The following is an 11,540-nucleotide window of genomic DNA, read 5'->3' as shown; positions in this document are numbered from 1 at the left end:
CGCGACGAGCTGGATGTTGAGTGTGCGGCAGTCTTGGAGCTCCTGGTTTTCCATGAGGACCTGTGGCTGCGGCCTATGGTCGAGGAGAGGAGACAGACTTACCTCATGCGATGACTCAATTCAACCTTTTATTTATTTATTTATTTATTTATTTATTTATTTAGAGACGGAGTCATGATCTGTCGCCCAGGCTGGAGTGCAGTGGCGTGATCTCGGCTCACTGCAATGTCCGCCTCCGGGTTCAAGCGATTCTCCTGCCTCGGCCTTCCGAGTAGCTGGGACTACAGGCGCGCGCCACCACGCCCACCTAATTTTTATATTTTTAGTAGAGACGGGGTTTCACCATGTTTTCCAGAATGGTCTCAATCTCGACCTCGTGATCCGCCAGCCTCCACCTCCCAAAGTGCTGGGATTTACAGGCGTGAGCCACCGCGTCCGGCCAGCTGAACCATTTTAAAGGCCCTGGTGCTTGAGGAAGCCAAGATGTGCCAGTTTTCAGCGGGAGCTGCCCACGTTTTAACAGGGCGGAGTCAGAGCGTCCGCCCTGGTGGCCTGGAGCCGCACACTCGAGCTGGCCTAATGTCGCTCACCTTTTTTTGTTTTTTTTGAGATGGAGTCTAGCTCTGTTGCCGAGTCTGGAGTGCAGTGACGTGATCTCGGCCGACTGCCACCTCTGCCTCCCGGGTTCAAGCAATTCTCCTGCCTCAGCCTCCTGAGTAGCTGGGATCACAAGTGCGCGCCACCACGCACGGCTAATTTTTGTATTTTTAGTAGAGACAGGGCTTCACCCTGTTGGCCAGACTGGTCTCTGACTCCGGACCTCAGGTGATCCGCCCGCCTCGGCCTCCCAAAGTACTAGGATTACAGGGGGCTCGGAGTACAGGCGTGAGCCACCGTTCCCAGCCAGTGCCCGGTTTTTGAAGGTTGAAGAGACTGTATCCCTTATTTGGGATACAGTTGGGGCGGGGAAAGCAGAACGGGTATGTTCAGAGATAGCCCATAAATCATCCTCACAGGATAGTCTAAAGAAAGGACGAGTTGGGCTGGGCGTGGTGTCTCACGCCTGTAATCTTAGTACTTTGAGAGGCCGAATCTCAGTACTTTTGAGACGCCGAGGTGGGCGGATCATCAGGTCAGGAGATGAAGACCATCCTGGTTAACACAGTGAAACCCCGTCTCTACTAAAACTACAAAAAATTAGCCGGGCGTGGTGGCACGCGCCTGTAGTCCCAGCTACTCGGAAGGCCGAGGCAGGAGAATCGCTTGAACCCGGGAGGCGGAGGTTGCAGTGAGCCGAGATTGTGCCACTGCACTCCATCCTAGGCGACAAGCGAGACTCCATCTCAATTTTAAAAAAAAGGACAAGTTGGCCAGAGCGGTGGCTCACACCTGTAATCCCAGCACTTTGGGAGGCCGAGGCGGGCAGATCACCTGAGGTCAGGAGTTCAAGACCAGCCTGCCCAACATGGTGAAACCCCGTCTCTACTAAAAATACAAAAATTAGCCAAGCGTGGTGGCACGCGCCTGTAGTCCCAGCTACTCAGGAGGCTGAAGCAGGAGAATCGCTTGAACCTGGGAGGCAGAGGTTGCAGTGAGCCGAGATCCCGCCATTGCACCCCAGCCTGGGGACCAAGAGCAAGACTCTGTCTCAAAAAAAAAAAAAAAAAAAAAAAAAGGCCGAGCGCAGTGGTTCACGCCTATAATCCCAGCACTTTGGTAGGCTGAGGTGGGTGGATCACGAGGTCCGGAGATCGAGACCATCCTGGCTAACAAGGTGAAACCCCGTCTCTACTAAAAAACAGAAAACAATTAGCTGGGTGTGGTGGCGGGCACCTGTAATTCCAGCTACTGGGGAGGCTGAGGCAGGAGAATGGCGTGAACCCGGGAGGCAGAACTTTCAGTGAGCCGAGATCACGCCACTGCCCTCCAGCCTAGGTGACAGAGCGAGACTCCAACTCAAAAATTAAAAAAAAAAAAAAGAACGAGCCCCAAAACCACAGGTCTCCTGGACGGAAACTGGCCAAAGGCAGTGGATACAGTGGAGAATACTTTGGGCAGTGAAAAATGAATCTTGAGTTCTGACCTTCCACAGGGTAAGGTGTACAAGTGTGAGGATTCTATGAGAGTCAGTAAAAGTTAAGCCATTTATATATGTATGGTCCAACCATATATAATCGGCCCTCCATAGCTGCGTGTCCCACCTTTGAAGATTCAACGAAGAGCAGGTTGCAAATACAGTGTTTAGTCATGGTGGCTCACACCTGTAATCTTGCACTTTTGGAATCCAAGCAGGAGGATCACTTCTGGCCAGGATTTCAAGACCAGCCTGGGCAGCATAAGAGACCTCCTTTCTACTAAAAATTTGGGGAAAAAAAAATTAGCTGGGCCTGGGGGCCCGCGCCTGTAGTCCCACCTACTCGGGAGGGTGAGGCAGAGGGATTGCTTAAACCCAGGAGGTGGAGGCTGAGTGAGCTATAATCCTTCCACTGCACTCCAGCTTGGGTGACAGAGTGAGACCCTATCTCAAAAAAAAAGGGGGGGAAAGAAAAGAAGGAGGCTGGGCGCAGTGGCTTACTCCTGTAATCCCACCACTTTGGGAGGCCGAGGCAGGCAGATCACCTGAGGTGGGGAGTTTGAGACCAGCCTGACCAATGTGGAGAAACCCCATCTCTACTAAAAATACAAAATTATCCAGGTGTGGTGGTGCATGCTTGTAATCCCAGCTACTCGGGAGGCTGAGACAGGAGAATCGCTTGAACCTGGGAGGCAGAGGTTGTGGTGAGCCAAGATCGTGCCATTGCACTCCAGCCTGGGCAGCAAGAGCGAAACTCTGCCTCAGAAAAAAAAAAGAAAAAAAAAAGGCCAGGTGCGGCAGCTCACGCCTGTAATCGCAGCACTTTGGGAGGCCGAGGCAAGCGGATACTTGAGGTCAGGAGTTCAAAACCAGCTTCGCCCACATTGTGAAACACCGGATCTCTACTAAAACTACAAAACAGCCGGCCGTGGTGACGTGTGCCTGTAATCGCAGCTACTTGGGAAGCTGAGGCAGGAGAACTGCTTGAACCCAGGAGGTGGAGGTTGCAGTGAGCTGAGATCGCACCGCTGCACTCTAGCCTGGCTGACACAGCAAGACTCCATCTCCCCCCCCCAGAAAAAGGAAAGAAAGAGAGGGAGGAAGGGAGGAAAAGAAAAGGAAAGGAAATATTGTAAGGATGCAGAACCCACAGATCTGAAGAGCTGACTTCATATCTGCTGTTTGGCAGGGCCAACTATAGGACTTGAGCACCTGCAGAGTTCGGTATTCACAGGTGGTCCTGGAACCAATCCCCAGCAGTTAACCCATGTATAACTATCAATCATATAACTATGTAATGGTTGAACTATATGTCTTATCTATATACAAGTGTATTGCAGAGTGCCAGACAGGGTAGGTACTCAGTAAACATTCCCTTTGGCCATTCTCTGAATCTCGTTTGATTTATAATGTGGTTATTGGGCTTGGAAACAATTATGAGAGGAGTGGAATGCTTAGGGCCTGAGGATGGGTCTCTCAGATGTTACAAATCAAGAAACATCTGACAGGCATGGTGGCTCATGCCTGTAATCCTAGCACTTTGGGAGGCTGAGGTGGGTGGATCACGAGGTTGGGATTTCGAGACCAGCCTGGCCAAAACGATGAAGCCCCATCTCTACAAAAAATAGAAAAATTAGCCAGGCATGGTGGTGCACGCCTGTAATCTCAGCTACTCAGGAGGCTGAGGCAGGAGAATTACTTGAACCCGGGAGGCAGAGGTTGCAGTGAGCCGAGATCATGCCATTGCACTCCAATCTGAGCGACAGTGAGACTATCTCAAAAAAAAAAAAAAGAAAAGAAAAGAAATATCTGTGTTAGAATGGCAGTAGGAGGGGCTGTTAACTTGCCACTGGAGAACTGAAAGGGGCAGTGAATGCCAGGTGCCTGGCAGCATAAGAAATAAGAAATAAAAGTGAAGCGGCCAAGCGCGGTGGCTCACATATGTCCCAGCACTTTGAGAGGCCAAGGCGGACGGATCACCTGAAGTCAGGAGTTCGACGAGACCAGCCTGGCCAACATGGTAAAACCCCATCTCTACTAAAAATACAAAAATTAGCCAGGTGTGGTGGCAGGTGTTTGTAATCCCAGCTTCTAAAAAAAAATCAAGCAAGAAAAGAATTGAAATTCGAATGCCTTATCCCACTTCAACCACCCTGTCTTCAAGGTTGTTATTCCACCTACCCAGGGTTCTGGCGCCTCACTTTTTACTTTACCTGATATCGTCAGTTACTGATACTGTCCTTTCTAGTTAAGGATTAGCCTAGGCCTTAGAAATCCCTGATCCAGGCTACTGCATCACCCTCCCTACCTTTCTCCCTCCAATCCACTGGCCACCAATGATTCTTGTTAGAAGAATCTTGTTGCATGTTTGCAAATCTGTTTCCCCGAGAACAGTAAGGCTGGGCCAGGCACGGTGGATCATACCTGTAATCTCAGCACTTTGGGAGGCTGAGGCCGGCAGATCTCTTGAGGTCAGGGGTTTGACACTAGCCTGGCTAACATGGTGAAACCCCCTCTCTACTAAAAATACGAAAATTAGCTGGGCGTGATGGCAGGCTCCTGTAATCTCAGCTACTCGGGCGGCTGAGGCAGAAAAATTGCTTGAACCCAGGAGGCGGATGTTGCAGTGAGCTGAGATCTTGCCACTGCACTCCAGACTAGGCAACAGAGTGAGACTGTGTCAAAAAAAAAAACAAACCAAACAAACAAAAAAAACGGCGGCCGGGCGCGGTGGCTCAAGCCTGTAATCCCAGCACTTTGGGAGGCCGAGACGTGTGGATCACCGGGTCAGGAGATTTGAGACCATCCTGGCTAACACGGTGAAACCCCGTCTCTACTAAAAAATACAAAAAACTAGCCGCACGAGGTGGCGGGCGCCTGTAGTCCCAGCTACTTGGGAGGCTGAGGCAGGAGAATGGCATAAACCCGGGAGGTGGAGCTTGCAGTGAGCTGAGATCCGGCCACTGCACTCCAGCCTGGGCGACAGAGCAAGACTCGGTCTCAAAAACAAAAACAAAAACGGCTGGGCATGGTGGCTCACAGCTGTAATCCCAGCACTTTGGGAGGCCGAGGCAGGCAGATCACCTGAGGTCAGGAGTTCAAGACCAGCCTGGCCAACATGGCGAAACCCCATCTCTACGAAAAATACAAAAATTAGCTGGGTGTGGTGGTATGTGCCTGTAAATCCCAGCTACTCGGGAGTCTGAGGCAGGAGAATCGATTGAACCCAGGGTTGGGGGGCGTGGGGCGGAGGTTGCAGTGAGCGATCCTGCCACTGCACTCCAGCCTGGGCGACAAATTGAGACTCTGTCTCAAAAACCAAAACAAATTTTAAAAAACCATGTAGGCGCTCCACCCAGATCCTCTGGGAGTTCTTGCTGTTTCTGTTTCTGTGTGGCCCAGATTACCTTTGATGTGCTTTCAAAGGCCCACACCAGCACCTGAGACTCTTCTTAAAACTCCATTCTTAACAGAGCTGCTTGCTTTACCGACAGACTTTAACCAGTGACTGCCAAGTGGAGAAATTAATCAGTGACTCTGAGGTTTAGCTCTCTCACCTTCCACCCTGAGGCATAATTGACTGGTTCTGGGCTTTTGCCTGAGGTCACGTCCTTGCTTGGCTTCTTCCCCTTCTCCTTCCTGCTTCCCCTGCTCTGTCTTGGGAGCACTTTCTTAACAAATCACGTGGACACGAATCCTCTCAGGGACTCCAACCAGAACCATCCCTTCCCAGCTCAAAACTCACCCATGGGCCAGGTACAGTGGCTCATGCCTGTAATCCCACCACTTTGGGAGGCTGGGGTGGAAGGATCATTTGAGCCCAAGAGTTCAAGTCCAGCCCAGGGCAACATAGGGTTTTGTAGAAACCCTGTTCCTACAAAAAATTTTAAAATTTAGCCTGGCATGATGGTCCCAGCTACTCAGAAGGCTGAGGTGGGAGAATCTCTTGAGCCCAGGAGTTCAAGGCTGCAGTGAACTCTGCAGCCACCATATTCCAGCCTGTGCAACAGAGCAAGACCCCATTTCTAAATAAATACCCATGGGTCCCTACTGCCTCAAGATAAATCCCATGTTTCAGGGCCCTGGCCTCTGATGGCTGCCTGCTTCTCCAGCCTCACCGTCCTGCCCTGCAGCTGGCAGGATTTTTCAGTCTAGCAAGTCACTGTGGTTTCCTAGCCCCCTCCATTTGACCTCCAGATACAACTTACCCTCCATCCCCCTGAAGGGTAGGAGATGGTACAGGCCTAGAGTCAGCCTTAGGAAGTGTGCTGTGGAAGCTCAGATGTGAAAGTAAGAGAACTTTCCAGTTCTCCTCCCAGCCCCACCAGGCCACCCTTAGGCCTTTCTTCTTCCCTGGCAAGGTGGGTAGGGTGTTCCCACCTAAGACGTCATCTGGAGTTCTGATTCAAGTCTAACCTTGAGCCTACCTGGTATCTTTGTCCAAATCCTTGCTCCTCCCTATCAGGGCCCTGCCTTTCCTTGCAGTGGGGCACCCAGTCCCTGCTGGGGCCTGCCAGGGCACAACCTTGTATGTTCTTTTCCTTGGCAGCAGCAGACACAGTATTTTTAACCTTACTCAGGCTCGGGAATCAGTTGGCTCAGGAGGTTGCCCAGTGTGGTGACCTTCACCTCTATAAACTGTAACTGCCAGGAAAGGAAGAGTCAGAACTGAGGCCAGAAGCTGGGTCAATCTGGGCCTTCGATATTATCTGGGACCCAGAAACATTTGTTCAACGAGATGAAAGCTCTTTGTATAAGGTGCTGCGGTCATCCCACTCCCACCAAATCAAACATGCAACAGACTTGGGACCCATTCTACTCCTGGCCCACCAGGCTCTCAGGGCAGGTAAGAGACTGGGACACAAACCAGTTCAACCCAAGGGCTCAGTGAACCTGAATGGGGACAGAAACAAAAGCTCACCTGCCCTCCCCACACACAGGGCCCGAGAGGGCATTCAAAATGTGAACTTTAATAACAAACGACAGGTCAGAGTGGGGGTTCCCCAGGAACGAGAATGACGGAGCTGGTGCTGGAGGCCTCAGGGTGCCCACTTCCCCTCTCCAAGGTCTGGAGGCGAGGAGACAATGGACCCTATTGAGGCGGGGCAGTGCCCAGCTCCATGTAAGTCCATCTGTCTGGGACCCTGAGACCCAAGATGCAGCAGCGTGTGGAGCAGGAGGCCACCCTGCCTGACCCAGGAGGTCCTGCAGGGAATGCGGCCCAGGCTGGTCAGGTGAGCAGGCCAAAGGCTGTGGGGTCAGATCCGGAAGCTTTCCTCCCGGCCATCGATGTGGCGGAGCCGCAGGTAGACGTCCGTGCCAATGCCCTGCAGGGACTGCAGCTGCAGAGACCCACCAAGGTACTCCGCGTAGGCCCGCGACGTGGGCAACCCGAAGCCAAAGCTGGTGGTGGGCAGGGGGACAGGACAGGAGGCTTCAGAGGCTTGAGTCTCCTGGGGTCCCCCACCCCTCCATCCTGGTCTGGCAGGGTCTCACCCGTGCATGGGTCCTGACTGGGCGCCACTGTGCATGTCCAGGTGGCCAAAGAGGGGGCTGATCCGGGGGTCCTGTGTGCTGGCCTCAGCGGTAGTGAAGTGGTAGTCCATGACCCGGTCCAGATCTTTGTGAGCGATTCCTCCACCACGGTCTGAGATCCTAGCAAGATGGCAACAATAATGGGCTTGGCTCAGCTTTGACGGGGGACTCACCACCCAGCAAGCAGACAGTGCAAAGTTTGCCTTCCTGTCCCTTCCACCCAGAGCTGGAATGTGGACCACCTAGACCCTAGGGCTTTGTTTGTATCATCCTCACCTCTGCCAGGGCCACTGACTGCTTATACCTTCTCACAGGATGTGACATTTATCCTCGGCCCAGCATCCTAGACCAACTCCTGACTGCTTCTCAATTTCAAGCTCCTCAGCTACTGACAGAGGCAGGATACCTAGGCCTGCAACTGGCCCCAGATCCATTAATAAGCAGCTCATGGCCATCTCAGGATCCAGAGAATAGTTTATCTGGTCAAGGACCAAGTCCCAGAATGGGGCAGGAAGGGGCTCAAGGTCCTAGATCAAGTCAGAAACAGTGCCTGGACCCCCATCCCATCCACCTCAGCCGAACTCCCACTCGGGGCAAACCTGATGATCAGATCGACATCATTGTTGGCGATGGTGATGACCACATCTGGGACATTGTAGGGAGTGTCTAGGTGACTCTCCATTGTGGCTCTATGCAGAGGGGAAAGACCAGTAAGTAGAAGCACCCCGGTTCCTGTCTGCCTCCCACCCAGCACATCCAGCCACCCCACCTCATGGCGTTCTTGAGCAGCTCCGGCAGGATGTAGTCCAGTGGCATAGGGATGAAGGGAAACCGGGCGGCCACGTGGCCATTGATGCGGACACGGGGTGCATTGCCATACTTGTGCTCACACAGGCGTCTGTGGACAGGAGCAAGGGTTCAGTCAGGGGCCCCTCCGCCAGTGGTTTGCAACTGGAGACAATTCTGCCCCCCTAAGTAATATATGGCAATGTACAGAGACATTTTTGTTTGTCACAACTAGGCAATACTACTGGCGCCAGGGATGCTGCTGAACTTCCTAACATGCACAGGGCAGCCCCTATGACAAAGAATTATCTGGCTGGAAATGTCAATAGTGCCATCATTGAGAAACCCTGCTCCCCACAGACCATGCCCCGGGCAAGGGCTCAGACCCAATCCTTCCCTGCCCCAGACGTCTGACCACCCCCTGAGCCATTCTTGCCTCACCTGGCAAAGTCCACCCACTTCTCAATAATCTTCTTTGGTGAGAGACGAGTACAGATGATGCCGACAAAGTCAGGCTGGCCGGAGAAAGGAGGTCAGGACTACCCACACCCCTAGCCCCACCCCCAGATGCTGGCAACTTCAGAACTGCCCCAAAGCACCAGCTCCACAGCCTCAACCCCCAGGCCCTTGACACGGATCCCCAGCCCAGTCTCCTCTGTCTCACTTAACGTTCCCAGGTGGGTCTCAGGTCCCAGAGCCCTACCTTGTCCTCATGCAGCGCCAGGTGATGCGTGGCCAACATGCGGATTCCAAGCCTCGAAGTCAGCGTCTTGTCCAAGAAGTAGCGTACGAGCATTTCATCCTGTGAAGAGTGAGGTCTCAGAATCCCGTGCCCTTCCCAGCCCCCAGCATGCCGAACCCCTCCTTCACTGCCCCAACCTCTATGTGCTTCCGGCTCTCACGCAGGCCCTCTGCCAAGAGGGTCACCACATCCTTGTGGTCATCCAGCAGCTGTCGCACCAGCTGGCAGTACTGGGTGTCGTCCGCCTGGTCCTTAATCTGCAGGTCACAGAGTCATGAGGAAGGGTGGTCCAAGCCCAGCCTCTCAGCCCCTCACCCTGCTCTGTCCCAGCACTCACCGGAGGGAAGTCTGTCAGTTTCTGGAAGGCACGGATGTATAGCTCGTGCTGCAAGGAAGAGGTGTGGGAATTCACAGAGCCGCATGGGCACTGAGTAGAGAACAGCCACCCCCACCTACCCATGGGGCTCACCACCCAACTGGTCGACCACGTGATCAAACCCCTACTGCCACCCTTCCAGGTTCCATGAATACACACCTTTGGCTTCTGAGGGCCTGGGGTTGAATCCTTTGTGGCCCTGACACCTTTAGGCAAGCAATCGTCTGCCACTCTGGGCCCCAGACTCCCCACTTGCCCCCTGGGCAGGGTGGCCCGCTGACTGAAGGTCCTCTCTACCTTACCACGTGCAGTATGGTGGGGTTGCAGCCAATGATGAAAGGAAGGCAGCGGAAGCCCTTGATGCGGTGAGCAATCCTCACTGGAAGTTCTTGTTGCAGGTAACGAGCACTTTTCTAGGAGAAAAAGAGAAAGGAAGGCGGGGCTGGAGCCTAAGCGTCCCGGAGAGCTCCAGGATCCACGAGGAAAATAGAGGGCATAAATCTTACCAGAAGGTGGCTGCCGTCCTGAGAGCGGCCGGAGTAGAGCATCATGGTGGGCGTGAGGCGGACTGAGGGCTAGGGAGGGAGAGGGGCCTTGAGCAGAGAACCCCCAACACTCTCACTCGCAGCCACATCCCGGACCCCGGGCTCGCCGCCCCCTTGCGCACCTTCTCCGCTGCCGCGTCGATGGCAGACTGGTTGTAAAAGGAGGTTACGGTCTTGGAGCGCTCCCGAGCCATCTCCACGTGGTGTGTGTCGGTGGCTGACGTCGAGCGGGCCCGGAGCGCGAGTGTGGGCCCCAGGAGGGGCCGGAGCGGAGGCCCGCCCCGGGGGCCGCTCCCCAGTACCGACGCCAGGATCATCGTCCTGCTCCTTTCAGATCTGGTGGCCGCTAGGGCTGAGGACCCAGGTGACCCGAAATGGCGCAAGGGGGTGTGGGTGGGTAGGGGCTCTTCTCCGACTTCAGGGACCAGGGTGCATCGAGGATGCTGACAGGCTCAGCCCACGGAGGGCGCTCCCATCTACCGGGGCAGGGAAGAGGAAGTTGTAAGGATCTGAATCCACACAGCCTGCACCGTATCTCCACCAGTACATCAGTCTACCCAGACCCGGGCGACCTCTCCCCATCCCTCCCACCGCCTCCCCAGACGCACACAGGCTGCGCCCAAAGGACCTAGCCTCGCGGGGCTTCTATTCCCCAACCCGAGGCTCTACTGGCGGTGGGAGGGCTATCGGGGGAGGAGCCCTTCAGACCCTTCCAGCCCGAAAACCTCGCCGCGGCGCCCCGGGGTCCTGGGCACCCTCCTCAGGGGGCGGGGCTGCCCCTGCCTGCCCAGCGCCTTCAAACGCGGGCTCTGAGTGCGGCCAGCGGACATGCGACACCAGCGCTGGGCCCCCGGGGCCAGCTAGGGAGGATGCGGCCCGGAGTCCCCAGCGGGGTCCCCCACGCCGGTCACTTGGTTCGGCCCGGATGCCCCCCATATGGTAGATGCCACCCCGTCTGCGCGCCCGCGCTGTGATGGAGGCTGCGGACGTACGCCGCGGGGCCTCCGCGGACTCGGTAAGGCGCAGTCGCCCCACTTACCGCGGGGCCGGAGCCAGGGGCCGGGTCCCAGCGGAAGGGCTCGAACAGTCCACCCGCCGGGAGCCCAGCCGCCTGCGCCTCCGCCGCCGTGACGTCACGTGGGCGTCAGCGCCAAGTGCGTCCTGGGAGTTGTAGTTTGGTCTGAGGACGTGCAGCCCCGGGCGCCCACGCATCCAGGCCACGCCCCTGCTCCCGGACCCCAAACAGCACCGCTTACTCCACACGGCTTCCGAGGCTCTCCTTGTCCCTCCCGGCCTCTATCTTCCGCTCCATGAAACGGGCTCCCTGGGAGCTGGAAGATCTTAGATGTAAAGCGCACAAATCACGTCCTACCTGACTCCTTCTCGGAGGTCTTGTCCTCGTTCCAGTTCTTGGTTCATTTATGGGAAACCAGGCTGGCTGGTTCAAACCCCAGCTCCTTAATATCTGGAGCAAGTTATTTA

The 11,540-nt window shown here is 55.0% G+C and overlaps 1 protein-coding gene across 2 annotated transcripts; it reads right to left on the bottom strand.

The window, feature by feature from the left end:
* Positions 1-7,023: 7,023 nt before the first annotated feature.
* Positions 7,024-11,179, bottom strand: BCKDK (branched chain keto acid dehydrogenase kinase). Of its 2 annotated transcripts, NM_001257638.1 has the most exon segments (12): positions 7,024-7,477; positions 7,571-7,729; positions 8,209-8,298; positions 8,379-8,507; positions 8,837-8,910; positions 9,099-9,197; positions 9,275-9,394; positions 9,475-9,522; positions 9,816-9,926; positions 10,020-10,088; positions 10,181-10,534; positions 11,098-11,173. In NM_001257638.1, coding segments are annotated over 11 exon segments (1,239 nt in total). In that variant the 5' UTR covers positions 10,376-10,534; positions 11,098-11,173; the 3' UTR covers positions 7,024-7,332.
* Positions 11,180-11,540: the final 361 nt, after the last annotated feature.

This window comes from Macaca mulatta, chromosome 20 (genome assembly GCF_049350105.2).
Source record: "Macaca mulatta isolate MMU2019108-1 chromosome 20, T2T-MMU8v2.0, whole genome shotgun sequence".
NCBI classification, from domain to species: Eukaryota; Metazoa; Chordata; class Mammalia; order Primates; family Cercopithecidae; genus Macaca; species Macaca mulatta.
This window is presented reverse-complemented; position numbering and strand designations above follow the sequence as displayed.